Source organism: Amblyomma americanum, chromosome 1 (assembly GCF_052857255.1).
Source record: "Amblyomma americanum isolate KBUSLIRL-KWMA chromosome 1, ASM5285725v1, whole genome shotgun sequence".
Lineage (NCBI taxonomy): Eukaryota > Metazoa > Arthropoda > Arachnida > Ixodida > Ixodidae > Amblyomma > Amblyomma americanum.
In genome coordinates, this window is record NC_135497.1 from 280,506,208 (window position 1) to 280,533,054 (window position 26,847).

Here is a 26,847-nt window from a genome sequence, read left to right on the forward strand (position 1 = left end):
ATATGCACACCTGCACACTGGAATAAACAAGGGCATTCCCTCTGTACTGGTATGTCGGCACATATTAAAGCTCACCCCTTGTCAAGACCTTGGTCAATTCTCAGCATGCTGAACCACTGGTTGCGGAACACTGGATACAGAGACTCTGCAGAGGCAAAACAAGCAATGTATGGATATCAGTGATGCTACTGGTAAAATGCAATTTGGAGCAATTTTTGGGGCTCTAAAATTTCTAATTTGTAGTACTTTGGAGCAGAGGAACATTGATTTAGGAGTAGTCTGGAATTCGTATCTGAAGCAGTATGGAGCAACAGAACATTGGTTTAGAAGCACTCCGGAGATGTAGCTTTCAGTTTCTTAATTTCTAAGGCTGGCAAAAAACACTTGAAAAGATTTACTGCGGTGTAAAGATGTGCTACACAATTAAGATTGTTATTATTGGCACAAAGTTGCACCTGAAAGGTCTTCAATTCTCAGTTTTACGCTGTATCATTGAAAAGGAGACACCTTTGCGAAATATGTCAAACTGTTTAGTTGAACAGCCTGTACACTGTAAATACTCTCAAGCGAAGTTGCTTAAATGTGGTGCTGATGTGTGGCCCTTCACTTTTCCCTACAAAGCTTAAAAAGTTTTATTAAATTTTCCTCCACATTGAAACCTCACCAGTTTTTCACTTATTATGTCAGCCACTTCAGCCACGCTGTCTTGCACTTGTAAGTGCCTCAATCAGAAGCAATTAATCAGACTCAGTCACCTCCTTATCTTTGTGAGCCAGGCCAGCTTTGATCAGCCGATGTGTTGGCTGAAGCGTCGTCGATGTTTCTGCCTGCACTAACCCTGAAAAATGTATAGGGCTCCAGTTTTTAAGCAAATGACAGAGCGCTGGGTTTACCATGGTGCACAACTGATATGAATGACGAAGTGCAAACGCAGCAGCTCCATGCACCTGTGCTCATTTATAAAGAACACTAGCCTAGCATGAATAAGACTGACGCAGCAATTAAATTCGGATAGATCGAAAGCCCCGGACGCAGTGCTCAGTTGCAACGAAGTCACAGGCACCAGAAGACTATGTGCTGGGACGCGCAGCATGGCCGCAATCTTCATCGCCAGCGTACATGAGCATCAAAAATATTGCGCACACAAAGCGAGAACGATGGGCGTTCCACTTATGTGACAGAAGATAGGCAAAAATACTCCACACGAGCCCAGCATTGTCCTGTATCACAGGAACTTCGAGCTCACTGCGAGGCTACCCAAGCAGGCGTAAATCTCGAAGGATGGACGCAGAATGGATCCACACTAATGTGTTGTTAACACTTCTTGTCCTCCCCCCCCCCCCCCTCGAGCTGAAAAAGCTTGCCACCAAACCTGCGCAACTGCATAGCTCTTAGCCTAAAACGGACGGACGAATTGTGCCTCACCTAGCAGCCATTTTTGCCCTCGGCCACGCTGTTTGTGAGATTTTCACAGACAAACTTTACGAGAATAACTGGCATTTACTCAGAGCAAAAAGTTGACTGCACAGCATGGAATGCTACCTACACATTGCCACTGTACCGCTCGTACCATCAGCGCAAGCTCCCTGCACAAGCTGTTACTCGTCAGCAGTCAGTAATAGTGTTCCTGTATATCAGGAACATATACAGGAACATTAGTCAGCAAAGATGATATATTCTTGTAGATGTGATGTGCCATATGCACAGAACTTGCTATATCTGCGCATGTGAATTTTTGCGCATGTGAATTATACTACCAAATTATATCTACGTCAAAATTAAATGCTACCATCGATCGTTTGACTCACGGTAGGCGTAATCGGCTTGCCAGTTGGAATCATGCCGATGAAAGGCAGATTCTAAAGACAAGCAAGCCTGAGGACGTCGATCGGTCTCCATCTCAACACGTCTGGTGCTCACGTTTTATAAGCAAGAGAGAAACAGGCAGCGGCTCGAAAACACGTGGCAAAGCTTTGTTGAACCGAGGACTGCTCATGCATGCATATGGCATAACAAGTACGCCATGGAAGTCCGTGTTGCAAATTCCGTTTTCGTCAATTTACTGCCAACTTTGGAACATAAAGAAAGAACGCTGCATGACAGTCATGTTCATTATAAGTGGGCTTCAACAGACCTTAACCTTTCGAAACGGCGTTAACAGCTAAGGTAATGTCTGCCTCGATAGCAGGTGCACTACGCTGGCCAATTCTAAAGTAGAGAGTTTGGAGCAGTTTGGCGCAATTTACCCAATTTTTGTTAGGATGGCATCGCTTATAAGAGTTGTTTCGATGAGCTGGAACTAAGATGCCTTTTAGAACTCCACCAAAAGCCAACATCATAAAAACATGCCATCCTTGAAAATTCGACACTCTAACAAGAGTTATGTGCTCAGCGAAATTTTTCCATGACTTAGCACTGCACAATAAAATAGGTGTACATCGGGTGCTAAGCTAATGACTTTAATCAGATAATGTAACACTGTTTCATATCGCAAAAAACAATTCAAGATAGACATTTGCCTGAGGCTCCAATTATTTTTACAAGAGATTAATCCAATTAACATGCCTCACTACCACAAGGCCACATAAAACGCTTACTATATTAGGATACAACTTAAAAAAACAGCAGTTGTTAACACTGAGCCACGGTCCGCAGCGTACTGTATTACTCCGCTAGCCAATCGTAAAAGTACACAAAATCAACTTGCTAATGTTTGACTTTATTAAACAAGCCAGGTATCAAAATTCTAGAGCTTATAACTTTCTTTTCTCCTGATTAGCTTCTTGTTTAGGTGAAGAGAGTTTTAACAACAAACTATGTTTTTGTCGTAGAGGAATTCTGTGCGCCGGTCCTAAATGTAGGCGAAGCTTCACTGCAGAGTTAAGTTGTATCCGACTATAGCGCGAAATACAATTTTATCTACAACATTATTAAGGGGCTGGTGACACACCAAATTTTCTCTAGTGGTTTTTTTCTTTGGAATAATGCGTAAGGCATTTACAGAATTTGTACAATCCGAAATTCGTACCATCCAAAACAAACAAAATTCGTACGCTGAATTTATGTAGACCTGTTTTCGGCTGACGGGGCTTACTTATGGCCGCGCGCCACCACTGACTCGCGACGTCAGAGTTGTGCTGGATGCGCTGCCACTCACTGTTTGCGGCGCATACCACGCGACTGGCGATCCTGGCGTCTGTGATGTGCCGAGCAGCAAGTAATTGGTGCTTGAGGGTGCGCTAACAGCCCACGCGTTTGTATCATCCGCAGCGCGGTGGGGGGGGTCACAACATCTGAATTTATGCGCATTACACACAATGCACTCTGGTCAGGGCATTTTACGAATTTGTATAATCCCGAAATTCGTATCAATCGTGATCGTACCATTGAGATTCAAGCAAATTCAATTTATGATCATCAAGCAAATTCAATTTTTTGGAGAAACAGGCAATGTGCCTCCTTTTCACAGAAAACTGCACGGCAATGATGATTTTTCGCAATTAAGTCATGCTGTACTGCATGCCAACTGTTGGGAATATCAAAGCAAAACTACTACACAATATAAAGCCTTCCACAGCCTCCTTCGCAGGCACGACACAGTAGCAGTGGAATCTCCTACATGGTGAAGCTTCTGTGTAAGGAGGCTTCACCTCACAAACTACGAGTATTTCATAATGAGCCTGCATTTTCGGTGCACTGAAAGAACCCCGCAGATGAAAGCGAGGGGAATGCACATTTACACCTGAATGGCGAGACGCCTTCTAAAAAAGGAAACGTCCAGCAGCGATGCACCAGTCAGTCTGAAACGGCGCGAAGCTGGGCTTGGCTCGCTGATATGCGGCCGATAGCTACTAACGTAGTGGTCTGGTAGCGAAGCTCAGAAAACAAAACTACGCAGCGATGGGTTGCGTCACCAATCGGACCTCGACACGGCCCCACTTCAGAGGGTTCGAGGGGCTAATTTTCAGCTCATGCAGCACCGCAAACATGACGTATCCAATCTCAGCCATAACTCGTTTGCACACCGGGAGTGCTGGTGCAGGACAAGAAGTTTGAATTAAGCAAATTTATGAGAAACCGCGACACAAATTAGGAGGGTTTATAATAATGCATTTCAAATACAGCCAACCAACCAAAATTTTGGAATCAACCAAAAGCACAAATTATCCGAGTTTGTTTTACAAAAATTATCGCGAGGCATACAAAAACTACAATATATAACAGCTGTCTGTCCAATTGTTGTCATTCCAGCTTCTGAAGCAGGCTAGTATATGCAAGAGTTGTAGCAAACTAAAACAACACAGCAGCGATTATATTTTAGTTTTTGTATGCCTCAGGTGATCTCATACCTACTGTTGAAGTTGCAACTGCCACTAGGCTACTGAAGCTGAAATTACACAAAAGAAGAAATTCAAATATAAATCACTAATTGAGCACAAGCAAATTCCATATGGTGATCCACGTTTGCTGAAGTCTAACGCACCATTCCAAAGCAAAAGTACAGTATGGGAAACTTGGTGCCTCCACCTCTTTCAATGGTTTTCCCAAATTGCAATTTTGTGAAAAAAATCTCATTAGAAACACTTGTTGCATAAGATTTGTTCAAACTGAGGTATGTATATTCTTGCAATAACACTATGCACACAATGGTAGCACAGTCTTTGCATAATAGAGGCTAAACAAGTGAGCAGAGGCAGGTTAGCAAAAAAATAAAAGAAGTGGTTCACAAACATACCAGTTGTATACTTGCTGTCTTACAACAAATGCAGATAAGACTTTCAAAAATAACTGAGCACACAACAGTTGCAAGATCCGCTCTTGACCACCTATAGACCATATGCGATACCGTCACACACTTTGTGACATATGGCTGACCAATAAAATCACAATACAGTAGACTAGCGATAATTCAAACTCTGATGATTTGTACTTTTGGTTAATTCAAACGAATTTCAAAATTTTCTATGTCTGGCTATACAGTAGAACCCCACTATAGTAATTCGGAAAAACGCAGATATAGTAAAGTGAAACTGTAGTCCCATTTTGCCTCCCACAGATGACTACACATTTTTTTTTTTTTCGGTTATAGCAAATATTTAAAAAAATGGCTATAGTAAAGAGCGTCTGGCCTTGGCGTAGGAGAAACAAACTCCTAAAGGTCCTTGAGGCTGTGAGGCAAAGCGCGCACGAAAAAAAAGAAAAAAAGTAAAGCTGGCTATGAAGGCAGAAAGAAGAAGGCGTGGGTCGCTGAGAAAGGAAAGACAGTAAAAATGCAGTGAAGAGTAGAGAAGGGAAGAAAAGGGGCGAAGCACACCGACGCGGTGCCAAGAAATGGAGGCGCGGCGGCACTGCAGCAGTACTGCCGCGCCCTTACTGTGTCACGCGTTAAATAATTGCCGCTTAAACGATGCTGAGGCTGTGAAAAATGACGCTGTGTTCATGCAAAACCTTTGTTTTCACATGAAATCAAACGCGTTATATTCGTAGCCGCATTGTATTTCCCCCAAATGCAGCACTTCCTCAAGACGTAAACAGAACTGAAAACGTGATAACATAAAATGTAATAATGGAAAATAGATAATTATCACACAAAGGGACAGTAATGGCAGGATGGAGGAATTTGTGAGTGTTTCTTTTATAAACCAACACTGTGTCTAATAAGTAGCCAATTAATTACCAGAGAGCATCCTCACAGTCATGCCATCACGAACAACTGATATAGTAAAGATTTTTGCTGGTTCGAGTCACTTTACTATAGAGTGGTTATACTGTATTTTCAATGCATTAAATTTTAAAACCGCTTAATTCGTACCACGATTTCTCTCAAATTCGGTTACTTCGAACTTTTTAAATCTTGCTCCAACGCTCTCTAAGCCCAAAACTAAGCCCAAAAGCGCGCTGGTTCGGACGCTAATCAGCGCGTCGCTGGTATTTTTTTTCCCCCCTTTTAGGAAGCGTCTCGCCAGTCCGGCGCAAATGTGCGTTCCCCTTCCGTCCATCCCAAGGTCCTATGCGTTGATAACGCACGCTCATAATGAGCTGCTCGTTGTGTGGTTAAGAGGAGGCCGCGAAAAAGACCGCGTTTCAAGGGAGGCTGTCCATGTGCTGTGCGATGGCGGTGCACGTTAAAGATCCCCAGGTGGTCGAAATTATTCCGGAGCCCTCCACTACGGCACCTCTTTCTTCCTTTCTAATTTCACTTCCTCCTTTATCCCTTGCCTTATAGGGTTCAGGTATCAGCCAATATGTGAGACAGATACTGCGCAATTTCCTTTCCTCAAAAAACAATTTTCAATTTTTTCTGTCATTGTCACGCAGTTTTTCACTTAAAAGCAGATAACCACTGCCTATTTTTTCATCAATTAAATTTGCTGTGGTGCAGAACAGTTTCAGGAAGTTTCCTTTGCAACCATTAGACTTTTCGACCTTCGGATTATGCGAACCATTTTTTTGTCCCTTCAGGTTTTTACTCTACTGAGAAACCAGCGCATTGGTGATAGTTTTTTTGACCACGCTTGAGTAAACAAACTTCTCACTGCCTTTCACCCACACTTTATGTTTTGCTAAAGCATTTAGCTACATTTGCATAGAAAAATAGATCCAAAATACTATTGGTATGCATTGGTATCAATACAGAAAATTGCATTCAGTCTTGGATCACATTAAGGTGCACTTCTGATAATGTAAACTTGCTGATAATTAAAACTAAAATCTCTGGTCCCTTGAAGTTTGAATTAATGAGTCTACTGTAGATGCCTTATTGTAACGCAACCACGACTGTAACGAGGCAGCAGACTTTGCAGGTGCACAACACGAAAAACACACACACGAATGGAACGCGACAGTCACTTTTACAGGCACGAAACGGGGGGGGGGGGGGCAGAGTCTACAAATGGAATGCGGGCAACAAGGCCGCAGTGTACTGAAAGAGGGGGAAGGTAGGAGCCTATGAACAAAAGCAGAACAAAAGTACCTGGCAGTTGGCATCACTGTTACCATGCGGTCCTTCTTTTTCAAGAGCCACGCAAAATATTTTCTGATAAGGCCACTGAGTGGATAAGATTGATATGAAGAAAAGTACAGAATCCCGCCGTGCCATCACTGCGTTAACCATGTGCTTTAGAGGCCTTGTTGTAAAAACGAAACTTCTCCCGTCGCTAAACCACGTGGAGAGACATGCCTCCCGAGCGTCGGTGACCAATGTCGGCAGCATTTAAATGAGCCGTCGTCTTACGCGTGGCAGCATGCCAGTTGGATGTCGCTGATAAGTGCTTCAGATACAGATACCAAGAAAAGTAGCGCGAACATCTCTTCACGTGCAATAGAAACGTCTTAAGCTTTCCTTCCGTACACCCAAGGTGGATTACTGCCCTTAATGTGTGGCCTCGACGGCACTACAGACATTGAGGTTGTCTACCGAACTTTATCAGAACAAACAAGGGGCTTTTTTACGCCTCGCGTGTTCAACTGTGCTTTCCTCAGGACGAAGCGTTGAATTAGCGCTCAGTGCGTAAGTGCGCAGCCTTCGGCAGCAAATTTGTTCAACACTCAACTGCTACTCCAATTATGTGACATGCTGTGCCAGTCGCCTTGCTTGAATGTTTGCTGCCCCGACACTGCGCTAGGTCAACCTATACGACATCCCAATTAGTTTTTTTTTTTTTTCATTTTCCATCATTTCTCTCCACATAATATTCGGTCATAATGCGAGAGGTGACTTACTCTATTTGTAATTTGGGTTAAAAAATTTCTCGTTGCATTCAAGTAAATATGGCAGTTAAAAGCTTGCAAAAAAACACCTAGCCGTGCATAATAGAATTTGTAAAAGCTCGCTTGTGCCACTGTACCTTAAACAGCCGCATGGAACTGTGTTTTTGATGAGTGACACATTTCAGCCCAGCACAACATAAGGGCAGGGCTACAGTCAAAATATTTTATTCTTTTGCAATACACTGTATTAAGCTGCGTTTCAATCTATTCTTCCCTGACCACCAGAAGTTCAGTGTGTCTACCGCAAAAATATTTTAAGTAGTTCAACAAATAATATGCCCCCCCTCAAGCCCGACAGCACATTTATTTATTTATTTAAGATACCTCACAGGTTCCACACATGGAACATTGAGTGAGGGGAGGGGTTGCAATATTTTGCAGACAAAAGATGGTACGAAGTGGAAAAGCACAGAAGTAAACAATTAAATATACATGGGACTGCAAGCAATATTAAAACGTACTATAGTGACACAGAAGAAAGAAAACAGTAAACAAAACGGCACTGCATGGATTCAACTTGCACATCACGAACACAATTTATGTACTACATCATGGATGCATAAAGGTGGTCAATTTGGTTTTGAACATTAATGGGTCACGCATGGTAGCAATGCAATCCGGAAGACCATTCCAACACTTGATAGCATGTGGCAAAGCAGAAGAATTAAAAGCGAGTGTTCGGCCGAATAGACGCTGGAAGCTGATTATTACGTAGGCGACATGAAGTGCGCATTGGGCATGCAAGTGGCAGTGTTGATGCATGATGACTGTATATGTTTCTATGTAGTAAGCAAAGAAGTGCGATATCCCTACGTGTCTGTAAACTTAGCGATAAAGATAACTTGATGTTTGCTACGCTGAGATGACGGTTGTAGTCATGAGAAATAAAACGTGCTGCACAGTTCTGAATTGCTTCGAGGGAATGAATTAAATAAGCCTGATGTGGTGACCAGATAGCTGATGCATATTCTAGTTGGGGACGGACAAATGTTCAGTATGCTAGCTTGCAAGTAGAAACATCCTTGTTAATTGTTTGTTAATCGTCCCATGTGTCTCCTCTGTTGTCCTTTGTCTCTTCCTTTTTTGCTCTATTTTTTTACGTAATACCACTAGTTTCTCTTTGCACACTTACCTTTTGAGAAGATATTGTCTTCTTCCACCATTGCTACATCCAAGGGGTGGTTGATGAGGTGCTCAATGCGCAGAGCTTGAAACACATCCGCATACTCCCGACCTGTTTCACTCTGTGTGAAGCTGCCCTCTGCTTTGGGAAGAATAAGAAAACAAAGCGAAAAAGGAAAACGGAACAGTGAGAATTAAGACGTTCACCTTCAGTCCAGCTTCAGAGAATTCAGATGTTCAGCATATGCACCATTACACCAAGAAAAAAACTGGCGAATATTCAGTTGCCTGACAGCCTGCTACTTTTGTGATAGAGGATAAAGCAACCACCAACAGCAACCACCATCGCCACCATCAGCCCGTGGCGACCGCGGTTTTATGCCGCACATCAGTAAGCCAGTTGAGCATGGCTGCACGCAGTTTCCATAGCTAGTTAGCGCGTCGCTGTTATTTTCCTTTCGAAAGGGTGTCTCGCAGTTCCAAGTTTAGCGTGCTTCCCTCGCTGCCACTGCCTCATTCTCCCCTTGTTCCAGTGCGCCACAATAGCGTGCTCATCACAGTTTGTGCGGTGTAACCTCCTCGCAGTGACGATACTACTTATGAGCACGAGGAGGCCCCATTGCTACCACGTTGCACTGTGAAGGAGGCCATTTTGGAGCAGTTTTGCTTCAACATGCCCAACAGTGTGCATACCGTAAGGCATTCGACGGAACTGTGACAAATCATTGCCAAGTAGTTTTCATCTCATAAGCAGGCGACCATCGCCCCAATTTTCACTAAATAAATTTACAATAATGCAAACAGTTTTTGGCAGCTTTTTGGGGGCCATTAGGTAATCCAACCTTCTGACAATTCAAAACTTATTTCCAGGCCCCTTGAAGTCTGAATTAACGAGGTTTTACTGTACCTGATTTTAGAGATCTTTACCTTAGAGATAATTTCTTGTAAGAGTAGCTGGCAAGCCATAAAGCAAAATTTAAAAAAAAAAAACTTTTTTTTTTTTTACAGCAATAGCTGTACGAGAGACCCATGCCCAAGTTCACTGTATTGTGAGGTAAGTATAACACAGATCATGGACTCTCCACTGGCTACCCTAGACAAATAAATGTGATCCTGGTCTGCTGCGCGTCAGTCAAGTGAAAATGTGGCTAGCAGGCCCCTCAGGGCAAAAGCTAAAGAAGGGGAGAAGGTTGCGATACAATTACAGTAATCCCTCATTATAACGAAGTCAGTGGGACGGTGAAAAAATTCGCTATAAGCGGTAATTCGATATAAGTGACCACCCGGGAAAAGCTAAAACAGTCGAGCTTTAATTGCGCCACAACTGCGAGGAAGTCAAAATACAATGTATTCAGTGAAGCAAAACTTTATTCAGGTGCAAAAAAGGCAGTGAGCTTTGGCTGTTTCAAGTTCTTACCGGGCGCAAGCAACCCCTGCTCTAATCTGACCAAGCATTGCACGAGGCCGTGATCGCCGCCCGTGCATTCAACCTTCCACATATTCGAATCGCGAAGGTGGTGGCCGCTTTTATGGGGGGGGGGTGTCACGGAAGGCTACAAAAGTACCACACTGGAAAGTACCGCAAATGCCGCAGCTCGAGTCTGAGGTTATGTTTGTAGTGCTCAAAAAACGATTAGCCTCTCATTGTGGGTTCTGAACGGTTTTGCAGTAGGGGCTTCGCATGATTACTGGGCAATTTTTTTCTGAGGTGTGCAGCCATGAGGTTTGCAAAGCGAAAGTTTTTCGGCGCACCGTTGTCAACGACACTGTGTTAATTCTATGGTTCGAGTGTCCGTGTTCGTGCAGCGTCATGTCTGCGCCGTTGACAAATGTCTAGGAAGAAAATTCAATGACCCTACTGTTACAATGTTGTTTTCATAGAGCCAACCGCTGGGCCTCCTGTGACACAAAACACTTGCAGCCATCCAGCAACTGTGTGTGACACCGTCCTAGCTGTTTCTGCAGACTATGAGCCAGTCTTGAGCGAGACTAGTGGCACAGAAGAGACAACTGTGAATACTAGTGGCACAGAAAAGACCGCTATGAACTTTCCTAAGTCAGTGTGCAGCACGCCTCACCATAATGCTCTCCATGAACAAACTAATGGGGGAGGACTGTCACATTGTTGTTTTCGTTTTCATTCAGTCGTTCACGTGCCGCCACCAAGAGGCAGTGCCACGATCGTGTAAGAATAAAAAGGACACGGGACGAGCAGTGCGTGTGTTGTTTGCACAATGGAACGTGGTGTGTGTTCTTCGGAGTGCAGCCGTTGACGGCGACTGCCGAGCCAGTACGCATCTCGGCAAGGGCCAGCATGTTCGTAACACCTCACACACATTTAGACCGTTTGTCTAGTCGGATGGCATGAATCGAGCATGACCAGCTTGAGAAAATCGCCGGGGAAACACGATGGTTGCGTTGACCCACCATGTTGACAGCCTGACTCGCCGCTGGCGACGCTCGGATTTTTCGTGTTTTCAGCAAATTATCGGTTGATTTGCACCATCAAAAGTGCTACGAAGCTAGGGGCGGTATTTTATTGTAATGCAGGTTGATTATGGTGAGCGGCGAACAAATTTCTAGATCGGCTTCCCCAAAGTCATCTTACCGGATTGTTAACGTAGCTCCTCGCGTTGAATATGGCACAGGGGCATGCGACCAGCAGTCGGCTCCAGGCAGCAGCTCAACAAACACCATTGTTCATAGTTGCAAGCGCGACCTGTGGGTCACTTTCTCGTTTGAAGCGAAAACACTTGGGAATGGCATTGTTTGCGCACTTTCATGAGTTTCATCTGCTTTGGCCGATGTGAAACGGTGTGGGATACACTGGTATCCCCTCCTCGTCCCTCGCGCCAGCGGCGACCGTGACGTACACGGGCGCACTGGCCACCAGGAATGTGGAGAGAAGGCACCCCTGCGACTCTGCTCATTTCCGACCCAGCACTGACATGACGTCACGGCAGCGCGCTGCCTTCTGCGGAGAGGGTAGCATGCCTAAGCTTGGCGGCAACGAGTTGCTGCTAGGGAGGCAATGACCGAGGGGATAAAAGGGGGAACTCGCGGCTGGAAACGGACTCTCGCCACCGGACCTGTCCTGACTGCCCCGAGGAACCTTTTCGCTGCCCCCCGGCCCCCGAACCCAACGCCGGTCCACATCAACGACTTGGTGAGCTACTGAACACCTATTTTACGGATAGAACATTCTTCCGCGGTGTGCTTTGCCTCGCGTTAGGATAATAAACTATTTCCTACCGTGCCCTGCCGTTGTCTATTTCGTCCGGACCTGCCATGGCTGCGACTCTGCGCCACTGGTTGGGGCAACGTGTTGCGTACTTGAATAACGCATGCGTGTAGCTGGCACGGAAGCTCGCCTTCCCGGCCGGCGGGACGCAGAGTGACCCCATAACGGTTAGGCGTAGCGATGACCACGGCTGCCAGGGAGCAGCTCAATTAGTTGCCCGGCACGTCCGCGGTCGGCGTCGTTGCCGAAAGCAGCGGCTCACTCGCTGACTGGTTCAGCGGTTTGCGGCTTGCAGTCGCAATGCTGGAAAATTGAGCACCAAGCGACTGGCCTGTGACTCGCTTTTCGACCAATGTGACCATTTGTCACTGTCGCTTTTTGACCAAAACGGTTGCACAACCTCTGCAACTCGCAAGTGTGAATGGGTCCGTAATCACAGGGACACTTCCTTTTGTGCTTTTTGGCACGTTTCAGTGCTTTAGAGCGGTAAAACTTTGCTCATCGAGCGCACTCCATGGAATGCTACGGCGCAAGTCTGCCCATGGTCTTTTGGCACTTTTATTAATTAATTTATTTATTTATTTATTGAGGTACCTACAGTGCCTGTTGAGGGCATTTTTGTAGGGAGGATACAGTTGCAAAACATTGCCATGCAGATGACACTGTGTAAATAACAAACAAACAAACAATAAAAGTACAACGCATTCCAATACCGAGCAAACTGATGACAAAAGAATCATGAAAGCAAGAAAGACGTAAACGACATATTGTAATATGAACGAGCATATACAAAAATTCGAAAACGCACAGCAACACAGCACACACGCACACACACAAAAAATCCATTCAACAAAAGTTAATTCAACAAAAGGCGTGACAAAGCATTTCAAAAGAAGATTGCGAGGCTAAGACAACTTCTTCTGGCAATTTATTCCAGTCATGCACTGTTTTGGGAAAAAATGAGTTTTTAAAGACATTTATATGGCACTGGTATTCTTGAACCTTTAAAGAATGATCTATACGGGTGGATATATAGCTGGGAGCTTTCATGTATGAATCTTTAAACAAACCTGTTGCGCCTATAAAAATATTGTAAAACAACTTAAGTCTAAGGTATTTGCATCTGTCTTGCAATAGAGGCCAGCCCAAATTTTTCCACAGCTGAGAGGAGCTTTTGGTGAAATCATAGTTTGCGGACACAAACCACGCTGCTCGTTTCTGAATTCGTTCAAGTTCGCTGATAAGTGTTTTTGTTTCAGGGTCCCAAGTCGCACAACCATATTCTAAGATGGGATGCACGTTTGTCAAGTAGTGTGTCTCCTTCAAATCAGCAGGTTCCTGCTTGAAATTGCGTTTTAAAAAGTTTAACACACGGCTAGCTTTGGCAGCAATATTGTTTGCGTGGTCGTTCCAAGAAAGGTTGTTTACGAAGATAACGCCCAAGTACTTGTAATTCTTAACAAATGATAAGTTTCTGTCGCCTAAAGAGTACTGGATATGGAATGGTTGCTTTTTATTTGTAAATTGCAGAACTTTACATTTTGAAAAATTTAATGTCATGTTCCACATTTTGACTGAGTCGAGATCACTTTGCAATTCATAGGAGTCGCTTACACATGTGACGTCATGGTAAATGCAACAATCGTCAGCATACAATCTGACCCGACTAGAAACCTGGTCAACTATATCATTGATAAATATTAAAAAAAGAAGAGGGCCCAAAGCTGATCCCAGGCCTGGGGAACACCCGATAAGACTGCAATATCTGATGAGCTTGCTTTCTACCGACAAGGTACGCTTCGAGCCATTTCAGCAAGGTGGGTGGAACACTGAGGGTAAACAGTTTCAGTAATAATAAATATGTGCGACAGAATCAAAAGCTTTTTGAAAATCCAAAAATATGCAGTTAACCTGGTAGCCATTGTTAATTGAAAAAGCGATATCGTGAGCAAACTCTCGATATCGTGAGCAAACTCTATCAGTTGCGTATCGCAAGAAAATCCCTTTCTGAAGCCATGTTGCACTGGACAAAAAAAGCTGTTATCCTGGAGGTGCTTAAACAAATCAGTGTAAACGATGTGCTATAGCAATTTGCATATGACACTTGTAAGGGAGATAGGCCTATAGTTTGCAGTTTTTATTTTGTCACCACTTTTATATACAGGAACTACGTTGGTGCATTTCCAATCATCGGGCAAGGCGGCAACATCCATAGATTTTTGAAACAGTGTTAATAAAAAGGGAATGACAGAAACTGCACAGTTCTTCAAGATGCAGTTCGGAATACGGTCAGGACTGGGTGCAGTGTTTACCTTGAGCTTCTCCAAAAGTAACACGATTCGATGTACTAAGAAATCTATGCCACTCCTCTCCGTAAACTCATTCACAATATGTAAACCGTCGGTAGGACATGCCTATAGAGAAAAAACTGTCTGAAAATAACGATTAAATTGTTCAGCCTTGCCTTCCAGATCCGAGCTATAGTTTAAAAGTCATCTATAATATCGGGAATGTTGTCTCTCACGCACTGCTTACTTTTTACATACTTCCATACTTGCTTTGGATTATTCATTCTTCAGCCTAGAACACCCAGATACGCACGTTCGGCCCTGCGCATCTCCCGCATTATAATCTTGTTCAGTTCTTTCAATTTACAATGCAAGGAAGGATCCGGTGATTGACAGTACCTACAATATAAGCGGTGCCTTTTGTTTATCAAGGTTCGAATGACGGCATTCATCCAAAGCTTATCTGTTCGACACTTTGACGAAATGGTTCGTGATGGAATATACGTCTGCACTAAGGCCAGGAGTTTCGTCTTCAGTAGGTGCCACGTGGAATGTATATCAAGTCTGGAACTGTGATGTCTAAATTCTGGGAGAAAGGCATCGAGTTCACGCGATATCGAGACAGTCTCCTCTGTCGTAATGAAATACCGTACGTGGTGGTGGCTTTTTGCGGTGCTCAGCAAAACAGGATAATCTTGCGATTACCACTTCATGGTCGCTTAAACCAGGAATTGTGGTGGTTGAAGAAACGAGGGTGCGATCGTTGCAGAAAATCAAATTTCACGAAAAGCAGTATGAAGAAGCGATGTAGTCTTTATATTCGGCTTAAGGGAGACCCATTCTACGTTACGTAAATTAAAATCACCACCTAAAATAATGTAAGATGCATCCAGGGTTAGTAGGATGTTGCTCGATTCAAATAGGGGTTGCGGTGTTTTAGGGGCTGCAGATCTGTAAAATGAACCAATAGCCATTGAGGAACCGTTAGCCAGTATGACCTTACACCAAACTGTTTCGCATGTCTTGCTTTCTGTGTTAAGAGGTGTGCTGTTCAGTCCATTATCGACAATGACAAAGACACCACTGCCATGCTTGTTGTGGTCTTTCCGGTATACATTGTAATTAGGCGGAAATATCTCGCAGGTGCCTATTGTTTTGTCCAACCATGACTCGGTGTCAATGACCACATGTGGTTTGACCAATTTCAAGAGTGCAGCATTATTCTTGAGGCTTTGGCAGTTGACCACAATAATTATCAAGTCGGATTTAGGATCTGCTCTTTTCTGCGATGCAGGATTCCTTGATGGCTATTGGTTTATGCTTTTCATGGTATCAGTAGCGCTGTTATACATGCAAACTTGTTTTGCCAACTTTAGCTTGTTGACATTAAGTTTGAAGTCACCGCCACGTTCCTTGGCAAACTGTATCAGCTTTTTCCACTCATGCCTTACTTTATTCGAGTAGTCTTCGCTGAGAGCAAAACTGGTATCTTTTAGCTGTGAAGCAGCTGCAAGTAAGCGTTGCTTGTCTTTGAAAGATAAGAATTTCACTATAATCGGCTGTATTTTTTCTGGTGAGTAATGCCCAAGTCTGTGCGCTCTTTCCATAGCCATTGAGCTAAGTTCTACACTTAGTTTCTCAGCGCAAAAAGTCAGGATCCGTTCTTCACACAGTGCCCACATTTCCTTCTCGGAATCTGGGTGGCCAAAAAAGATCAAGTTGTTCCTTCTTGCTCTGTTATCTAGATCGTCTTGGCCTTTGTGGACTGTCGCAAACGAGGAAGCAACCGATTAGACACGAGACGAGATCCTTTCTATCAATTCTTTCAACTGTGGGACACATGATGCGCAGTCTTCAGCGCTCGCAACCTTGGCTGCGAGCTCCTCTACTTTTTGTTCAATGGCCTGCTGATTACTTCGAAGCGAACAAATTTCGTCAAGAATGTCGGACTGTTTCTCCAAGATTGATGGTATCTGCATAATAGCCTTAAACATTTTCTGTTCTTGTTCTTCGGTAAGAGGACCAGGATTCAGCTCGACATTCCCGGCAAGCAGTAAGAGCAACTTTGAAAGCAGCAGCATCCAAGAGACCACGTTTTCTGGCATCGTAAAGTGTCAGGAAAACTTTATTTTCGTGTGGATTCTATCACAGGGGACACCAGCGATGCAATTGCAACTGAGATTAACGGTTCGGGCGCGCTGCACCATGGAATTTGACAGCTTTCGTTCGCTCTGCTGTAAACAGCTGGAGGCACTCAGCACTCGTTTGGTACCTGTTACTAGGCAGGTAATTGGTCGTAGGTTTGGCACTTTTGTGGCCTGTTCTGTACCTGCATGAGACTACTTCGTTGGCGGTATTAATTTTACACTACATGCGCAAAAGGGTTGCTGCAGCCGAGCAGCGGCGATGCCTCCGCTCGGCACTTCGCTCTAAGCGGGTCAAGCTCTTCTTGCGCTTCGAGTAATGTGGCTTAAAATGCATGTGTTTGGGTCGGGACTGGAAGAAATTTCAAATAAAGCGATATTTCGAGTAAAGTGATTTCGCTATAATGAGGGATTACTACTACAGTCACTTTGTTGCCCAGGGAGAGGACGACCAGTAAGTTTTTTGTAGTTTACCACAACATTGCAAACCTTTGACAAGAGAAAATGAATACATATATGTATGTGTCTAGAATAAGTTGTGTATAGCCACCTTTAGACTTGACTAAACATGCAAGCAATTGGCTTGTGCAAACACCGCTACCACTAAGCACAGGCTGCGGGCCACAAGTAACAGCATGAGTCGGCATGTGGCAACTCTTGACTGCGGTGTCATCCAGATGAACTACACGCGCATCTGTTTACCTGCGAATGCTGTCGCATTCAATTTTTCAAAAATAGTCAACAATTTTTTGCATTCCCCTGAAATTCTTTACATAACGGTTTTGCTGCACCAAAAATTAAGAAAAAGTAGGCGAGAGCACACCTGTGAGCTCACCTCGTCTCTGCTGGAAGTACTCGTGTGACAGCTGTGAGCACTCCCTGATGTCACCTTCCCAAGAAGCATGAATCCTCAGGAAGGCCCACTGCAGTTTGCAAGTAAAAGTCATAGATAACACTATGCCACATACTGAAGCATTTCCCTGCTTGTCTCAGCATCAAGCCTATAGCTGCTCCATGCATCCAGGCTAGACATTACCAAATAGAACTACTACAAGGAAAGAGAGAGGCATGCATCTCAGAGGCAAAGTAAATAAACTCTAAAAATAATTTTCTTTTAGTTTGGCACATTCTGAATTTTTAGGCACCGTATGTTTTCCACTATAAGTTGATTACGAATATAAATTCGCCCCCTCCAACTTGTAGTCCTCTCTGGCCAATGAAATGTTTACTGAATATAAGTCGCCATTGCCTCACCCCCCAGGGTACCCAAAGCAGGAAGATGCCTGCATAAAGCTTCCCGAGGGATGACATTGTGCCGTGTGAGCACCTCAAAGCAACAGACGAATAACAGCGCTACCATGAGACCAAAAGTTGAAGGCAAATGGTGAGCAAAGACGCCAAAAGGCCCTGCCTTCCACACTCATGTGCAGCCCAAATGAACAGCCTGGTTAGCCGCAGATCAAACTGCCAACATTCCTGCAGTTTCGTATTCCGGCGTGACTGACGCTCCAGAGCCCCTCCAGAGGTTACCAGCAGTCTGCTCTTGGGCTATCTGTCGCTCACCGGGGAAAGCAACCACTAACGCGAACAAGCTGGATAAATAATGTGTAGTTCGAATTTTTGTTAGCGGAAGCAATTTGCACATGAACAGGAACAGGTGCAGGATGCGTACTACTCGCAGTTCGGTATATACTACCTTAGGTACTGCCAATAGGTCAACCCATTTTAAAGGATGGTTGTTTATGTGAAAACCTTCGACTTACCCCTCTCAGACGAACGTTATGTTCTAAAATTAAGAAAAGTCTGAAAATTTTTTCATGCATATTTTGGAGCCCGTATTTCACAAAAATGACATAGCGGTTCAAAAACTTCAGGAACTTGCATGTGCACGCATGCTGGCCTGCATGTGGAATCCCAAGGCTCATTCATCAATGAAACACATTAATGCACACATTGAATAATTCAGTTATCATCTGAAGCTCACCACAAAAATTCAGCTAACAATGCGTTTTAGTAAAGCACTGCACTGCGTAAGAAAAATAAAAGTAACAGTACTAGACTGCACTCCCTTGGTGCGGTGCAGAACTTAGCAACGCTCATCTTCTTGCTGTGAAAAACAAATCTTTTTTTTTCTAGACACAAAGTGGCCCTATCATTCTGTCGTCCTGCAGGAATTTCAAATGTAGCCAGCATGACTCACTTGATAACAGCGCTGGACACTTTGAAAAAATGCACAGAAGTCGCATGCACAATCGTAGATACCATGCCGCAAAGGGCTATATGCGGCACTATACAGTAAATAGTTTAGTTTAGTTTATGGGGGGTTTAACGTCCCAAAGCGACTCAGGCTATGAGAGACGCCGTAGTGAAGGGCTCCGGAAATTTTGACCACCTGGGGTTCTTTAATGTGCACTGACATCGCACAGTACACGGGCCTCTATACAGTAAATACTTCAACAATAATGTTAATTGGTAACATTCATGGCCTATGAATATACAGCACTTATCATAAATGTCAGAATCCAGCAAGCGTGTAAAAGCAATACTCTAGCCTTTGATGCTTGCAGAAATGTAATTTTGGAGCAAGTTTAGCTGAACATGCTAAGCATACAATTCTTGAAAGTCTATTTAAAATTCACGTGCTTCAAGAAAAATGTCAAACCAACAGAGAGCACATCTGAATGCAAAATTCTGAGTGCGATAAAATGAGAACTAATCAAAGCATAAAACAAAGCACTGGTGACATTTTTTACCTGACATGCTGCGCGTGAAATTCCTTTTTCTAGACATGAACTGACCCTGCATTCTGTACAGCAGAATATACCAATGATTATTTTTTTATGAAATCATATTTCTATTTCTTTCACAGGTAACAGATTTCAAACCAATAGTGAGAATTGAACCAATGAAGCAAGCTTAATTTGCAGAAAAAAACAAAACAAATTGTTCTGACAAGTGTCCTGCCCATGCTTTCATTTACACTCGTGCAAACTGATAAGGCCATAGTGAACAGACGTCTGCTGAAAGAGTAAAGAGGTCAAACTGTTGCTTTTACAGCACTGCGTACAAACTAATCTGCCATACACATTCACCCCCAACAAGGCAGGCAAAATCTAGTGAATGAAAAATGGAAATTGTGTTTTTAGTTGTAAAATGAACAACTCACACTTCACAAATTTCGACACAGCAGAAAAATTGAAAAATAGCCTCTCGGCAGTTTGAGGCATTACCTACAAAATTTCCATTCACACTTAAGCACGATGGTTTATGGTTTATGGGGGTTTAACGTCTTAAAGCGACTCAGGCTATGAGGGACGCCGTAGTGAAGGGCTCCGAAAATTTCGACCACCTGGGGTTCTTTTACGTGCACTGACATCGCACAGCACACGGGCCTCTAGAATTTCGCCTCCATCGAAATTCGACCGCCGCGGCCGGGATCGAACCCGCGTCTTTCGGGCCGGCCGCCGAGCGCCATAACCACTGGGCCACCGCGGCGGCTACACTTAAGCATGAATCCACACCAAAATTTCCAATCAATTCAGGTTAACTTCCCCCATCTTGATGCAAATTCCCTATGTCTCACCTAAAAAGAGAGCTCCGAAATATGTCTGCGGTTGAAACTGGTGGCCTCAACTTTCGATCGTATAAAAAACATAACCTTGCTATAAAAGAGACTGGCAAGTTGGGGAAATTAGTAAATTATGCATATATTGGTAACAATACAAGTGGCATGGAACAAAACATATCCACACGCAGGCTGCACAGTGAAAAGAAACTAAGAAAACTCACCATGGAAATCAGAAGGTACAGTGAAAACTCTGTCTGAATGACGACTAGCGATGGTGACTCAACCAACTGCAGCATAAGGCTGGGGCTGCAAGGAAAACAAGTCGGTTTAAAGTTATTCTATGATAATACTACATCATCCTACACTCAGCACCAGTTAATGCAGAGGTAAGAAGCTGGAATGCACATTGTTAGATTTTCCACTCATAAGTCACTCTTCAGTACAGACAACTCTGTACATGGGTTGGCATGAAAAAAAAAAATGCAGTTATGAGTTAGTTGTCACCAGGATACCAAGCCATTCGCCTTATTTATACTTGCCTCAGACTCTTAACACACACTTCATACTAGTGGTCAATAAGAAAAATTTCAATGCACCCATGAAGATATCAGAAAAATACTGGTGTTCAAAAACGGAACAAAAGCACAGCCTGCACTGTGTATGAGCAATCTTCACTTTCCGTTTGTAAAAACCCATCAAGTTTAACCTTTTAAAGCGCTGCTGAAAAAAACAAAAAAGTCACTGCTTGGCACCGGAACCTTAGCAACAGCAGCAATCTGTGTTTCTACAATTAAGTGGGTCTAGTGATCAGCATATCCATTTTATTTTGCACCGCAGTATAGCTCTGAGGAAAGACACCTTTGTCTTAAAACTTGCATTAATGCTTGCAGGACCTGTTTATGAGTTTGTGACTGCATACAACCATCATGTTGGGTGAAATACCCAGCAATATAATGTTCAAAAATGCAGCAATCTCCAAGAGAAATGAGCTGAGCCTTTGAGGAATTGCTGATGCTCTGAACGAAATACATTGGTGTTAAAGCAACCATCAATGCTTCAGAAGGTCATAGTCATGTGCATGCAACAATCTTGTCTCACTTCCTGCTGTTAAAAAAGCAATGTGCGCCTGGCTTGTCCTCGGTGCAAAAAATTCAGCCTCAACCACAAGAGACAACCAAGCAACATGCTTCAAATATCACACGAGAAAACTGAGATCAAACTTAGAGTAGTGCGACAGTTAAGGTGATATGACAACCTGAATCTTGCAAGAGGTTTTTTGCTTCTACTATGAACACATTTTCACGCGGATAAGCAAAGTAAAAATGAACAATGGGGCAGCCCTCATAGTGCAGCATTAAGTGAAATTTGCGATGCGGCTATATTAAATGTGTCACACCTCTCACCTGACAGAGCACAGAGCCGCAAATGGTACAAGCATGGTCAAAAATGCTAGCTTGTGCTGGTTATCTCCTTTTAGCAACAGTCATGAAGAACTTGACTGGAGGTATGCCCCTAGTGGATTGCAGTGGATTGGGATACCTTCCAGGCCCAGAGGGTGCCCGAAAGGTGCTCTTTCCAGAGCACACTCTGGTGGGTGCAGCTCCGAGCATAATATCTTTCACCTACAAGCCTCTACCCACCACCTACCAGAAGCCCACACAGCAGCAGTATGAAAAAGTGACAGCGAAATCAAATTCAAAGGTGTCATGGGAAGGCAATCAATGTCAAAGCGAAATGTACAACCAATATTGCTGATGCAGATTTGTTGCATCACGTCGTATTATTGTCTGTGCATTTTTTCAACATTCCTTTTACTGCTTCAAAAAGATAATGCTCAGCACTCTACCATGCGAGATTTGGTTACTAAGAATATACTGTCGTTAATAGCAGCACTTCACTTGAATGTTGTCTCAATAGTGCATCATAAGGGCTACCACTGCTGTTCATTTTACACAGTGCATCTCAGGCATGTACCCCCACCCCACCTCCCCACCCCCCGTTTTCTTGCGAGCTGGTATTTCCCAGCTAGTATTTCACCGATGTAGAAAGTATCCCACTCTGTACTGAAGTAAAACTGCTTTTCTGTGTGGCACCTCGAAGAAGAACCACTGTAAATGCCTCAAGCACTTTTAAATTTTTGGATATGCAAACATTTTAAATGTTGCATAACGCTTCTGAAACATTTTTTACTAAAGAGGACACAAAGTTTGTGACTACGTGTTTGATGCCATACAGACTTTTTAAGCACCAGTAAGGCCAACCAACCAACCAGCCAAGCATCAAAGTGGCACCCTCCTCTGTCACAAAAGCTGCCGTGGCTTGCATATTGCACAAGCAATGCCAGAGCTTACAACAAACTTAAGAAACTGACTAAATTAATTTGCACTGCTGCATAAAACACAATGACAAAAGATCTGGAGAGAAAGCTTCAGCTTATATGCTGAAAAATATAGTATATAGTGGAAACAAGCATATGCAGAAAGCACATTATGACCAGATCTGCAGGTGATGCAGCACGCCAGTTGCAACAGGCAAAATAAATTCTCCACATGACATTGCAGGAGCAGCACATATAAAATGTGGCCACTACTAATGATTGCCTTATACATAAGCACCAGCAATGTCCTGTTTGATGCTAAACCTGCAAAAGCAACCATTACATCAATCTTAGCCTTTTTCATAAAAACAAGGAAAGCAATGTACGAGAGCAAACTCTGATGAACAAAATCTATAGGCGATGCTCATCTATTACTATTCTCTTTTTAATGTTTGGGATATGTATTCCAGCTTGACATCTGCATGACTCACCAAATCTGGCGCAGAATTTTTGGGTTCTCGTTCACGAGGAACATAAGGTTGCGCTCCAGCCATTCAAAGCACTTCTTCTTAAGCTGTGTCAACCCATACTGTGCAGCAACTTCATAATATGGAAGAACAGTATCCAGCCTACAGTAGGAAAAAGGACCAAAGTGTATACACAACCAACACAAACCCCAAACTGAAGGAAGAAGAATTTTATGCCCGGGCAGTGTTAAAGTCTGGCTCCATTGAAGGGCGGTCTGTAATGATTCATGCATAGGTGGAGAGGGAAATAAAGAGGGGGAGAGAGAGAGAGAAAGCAGCTGGTGGAGTGTTTTACACATCGTTTCATGCAAAGGGGAGAAATCATTATTAAAGGTACTTGTCTGCTCAATTTATGACACACACCTGAAACAAGCGATCCTCATGCTCTACCAGTGTGCTCATTGTCGTCGTGTTTTTGTGTAGTCTGAGAGCTCAGTGGCCAGCTCTGGACTGACTAGTGGTGTGAGGGCATGGGTTTCCTTCTTCCAGCATTTGTGAGGTGCTGCCGCTCCGTCTCGGGCGAACCCCCAAGCGCAATTTCTAGGCTTGGCAAGAATAAAACGAGCGGCTGACACTTCCGGAGATCACACGCTGCTTCGTCTGCAGCAAGCGGGCTGCAAATTATCATCCCGTGATGGCATCGGCGGTAGGCGGCGCTCTGGTAAAACAAACATGGCGGCGTCCAGGTATCGAAACTGAAATTGTGTGCATTGACTGGTGCAGTTGGATATAACTTAAGTCTGCAGTGAAGCTCCGCCAACACTCAGGACCGGCGCACTGAATTCCTCCATGACCAAAAAATAGCCCATTGTTTAACTTCTCTTGTCACCTAAACAAAAAGCTAATCATGAGAAAAAAGTTATAAGCTCTAGAATTTTGATACCTGGCTTGTTTAATAAAGTCAAACATTAAAAAACGATTTCGTTTACTTTTGTGACTGGCTAGTGGAGTGATACAGCATGCCACGGACTGTGGCCCAGTGTTAACTGCTGTTTTTTTTAAGTTGTATTCCAGTATAGATACATCTGCATAGAATGTAACACTAAATATCTGGGGTTGTAGTTTATGATTATTTTTTTTTTTAAATAAAGACCTTCGAAGTTAGCATTAAAACTTCCTGTGTGAAATTTCACAAAAGTTAGATTTTTGAAAATGGCAAAAGTAACTGGGCACAACTAAGACAATCGCAAATTTTCTCTAAAGATTTTCAGGCATCTCTTCACAATATATTTTAAGTAGTTCGCAGCTAAAGTTGGCAGAAACCACTGCACACTAATGCATGGGACTCCATCTGAAATTTTTTGTTTCTGGACAAAAATAATTGTCGATGCATTATTCCCAGCCATCAGGTAATGACATAAAAAATATAAGGATCAAAAATGTTAACCAGCCACACATAGCACATAGCAAGATGTCTTACAACTTTAAAAAGTCAGCACAAAAAATTTGCAGGAAGTACTAGGAAAGAAAAGGTACAATTAATACCACAGTTACTTGTTTAGCTACTAAAAGGAAGTTGTTAGGAAAAGTAGAGAACATTAAAAGACAGCAATAAACAAATGAATGAAAGGTGGCTTCCAGTACATGTCTGAAACTTCTCATCCCTAAGACATAACCCATAATTCTCAAAAAGCAGAACTTACTCGATTGTTTCTCCCATTATCTCAGAGCAGAGCTCAATAAGCTCGTCCTATAAGGGGAAAAAAAAAACACGCTTTTTAACATTGAAGCCTTGTTGGCATTAAAGAGGACAGGCCAAGAAAATTAGCACATACCAGTTGAAATAATGTTGCACTTGCCAGCACAGGGATCACATCCTCTGGGCTAATGGCAATCTCATCCAAGTATAGAGAACCAAAGACAATCTTGAGAGCTGCAATGGCAGAGGAATATCAATGCAAGAAGAGTGATGTGCACGTTCAGTAAACATGATTATAATGCTTCAGCTAACTGTTACAGCCTCTCATAGTTCCTTCGCTAAGCTAAGTTAGCTATACAGTATGCCAATTTTAACACACAGCAACATAAAGAAGAAATGACTGCAGTGCTGAATTGCTTGGTGCATGCTCTTTACGTCGGTGCTTCCTCAATAGAGATAAAAGAATGCTATAAGCTACTGAATAGAGAACCAAAAGAAAAACACCATTAAGGAAGCTGCACCAATGTTTTTAGTACTGCCATGTTTTACAGTCGGCTCCTGAGACCAGGTCTGTCAAACTGTTTGGAGCAGGCGCTGTGAAAGTCCATGAAGACTACTGTCAGAGTCATAAATTTTGCCTTCTCATCTGTCAGAAATTTGCCAACTACCTAATTCAAATGAGGCACTCTAAAGCAGCCAGCTCAGTAGAACGAGAAAAAGTCTACATGGCACGCTCTCAATCATCAAGGGGTGGATTTATGGGTCACTTTTTGGAGGGGGTGGCCTCATATGAACCATGTATGGTTGAGTCCACTTATAATGAACCTGACGGTTACATGGATGGCGTTCATTGTATCCAAAGTTCATAGTAAATGGACTTCCCATATTACTGTAAAAAATACCAAGTCTGACAATAGCTGCGTTTATGTTCTTAAAAAAGTGAGCTATGTGTGTCTATTGAAAGCAAACCCTATCGTGATGCTTTCCAAGCTCATGAGCACAATCACATTCTCGCGCCGAGACCTTGTTGCCAACAATATGACTTAGGAATGCTATATCAGTTATAACTAATCACACTTTTTTTTTTAAATTGCAACAGTATGCCCGCTGGCATAAAAACTAATCATACTCGAAGTGTTTACGGTAGCTGGTGGCAAGTCGGCCTTCCTAATCAGATTCTTAGTTGTCCGAGACTGCTCGTATTTCGCGTACACTGGCTTCCTTAGAGCATCTCTCTCCGACATCGATGTCTGTACCAATGAAGTCACCCCAAGAGACATCCGACGAATCGTTGCCGCAAATCCACATGCGTCTGATCACGTGGGTTTTCGACAGCGCCACCTGTCGTCCATGGGCAAATGTAGCGACGAAGGCAGCCCAGCGTATACGCGCACAGAACTTATCGGCAGCACTGTCTGCTGTCTGTGTGTTGCCTGCACGCATCAGCACAAGATTTTGGCATGCCGACTAAGAAGGCGACGCATACCACTAGCCCACTGGGGCCAGTAAGGCATTCAAACTTATCAAATCTCTCCCGTTGGTAGCTCCCCAACCGTGCACAGCAGTTTCACTTTCGACGCTGCCCCTTTATTGTCGCATTGCTGACGCTTTGCCTAGTTGGCACTCATGTACGGAATAAGCGACCATGTCGGCCATCGCTATGCACTTGGCCAGCGGTTAACGAAGATTTTAATCTGCCTTTTTCATTTTCATTGCTTTTTCAGTTCGCTATGTCCTTTCTGGAGTGGTGCCATGGGAGCTGTGAGACACTCTGCAGTCTCTGCGTTTGCTGGAAGTGCAGGTTTTTCAATTTTGGGGGAAAGATTTGGGTGCCTTTTCGTTCATTATAACCGAATGATGGGGCCGAAGTTGTTCACTGTATCTGACATGCATGGCTATTGCCCTAATGCAAATTTTGACGATAGCGTCGCCCTTGTTCATAATAAATGTGCATTCGTTAATTGTCATATCTTCAGCCATTATAAGTGAATGAAAAAGTTTTCGTAAGTAAAATTTCTTGCTTGAGGAAGGGCAACCGCCTCAATCACACATAATATGTGCTGTTTGTTACACAGTACAGAACATATGTGCTATGTAACAGCCCAGCAAGGCAATGAACTCACCATCAACGGTAATATGCGGGTCTTCAATTCCCACCTCAACAGTACCTTCTTCTTTCTCTTTCCAATCCCCGCAGAACATGCTTGCGAAATATGGAGACTGCAATGAAG

At 43.5% G+C, this 26,847-nt stretch overlaps 1 protein-coding gene across 4 annotated transcripts in view; it reads right to left on the reverse strand.

The window, feature by feature from the left end:
- Positions 1–26,847, reverse strand: part of gcl (germ cell-less) — a 49,934-nt gene that overhangs the window by 19,974 nt on the left and 3,113 nt on the right. The window contains exons 3-10 of one of the 4 annotated variants that reach the window (XM_077649441.1): positions 26,740–26,836; positions 24,753–24,850; positions 24,621–24,667; positions 22,942–23,079; positions 20,355–20,439; positions 17,389–17,488; positions 8,903–9,031; positions 76–145 (exon numbers count right to left, since the gene is read on the reverse strand). In XM_077649441.1, coding sequence (XP_077505567.1) covers positions 76–145; positions 8,903–9,031; positions 17,389–17,488; positions 20,355–20,439; positions 22,942–23,079; positions 24,621–24,667; positions 24,753–24,850; positions 26,740–26,836 — 764 coding nt within the window. Of the gene's footprint in view, positions 1–75; positions 146–8,902; positions 9,035–17,388; positions 17,489–20,354; positions 20,440–22,941; positions 23,080–24,620; positions 24,668–24,752; positions 24,851–26,739; positions 26,837–26,847 lie in introns of all 4 variants that reach the window. The other 3 variants (XM_077649440.1, XM_077649443.1, XM_077649442.1) reach the window with 3 other exon arrangements.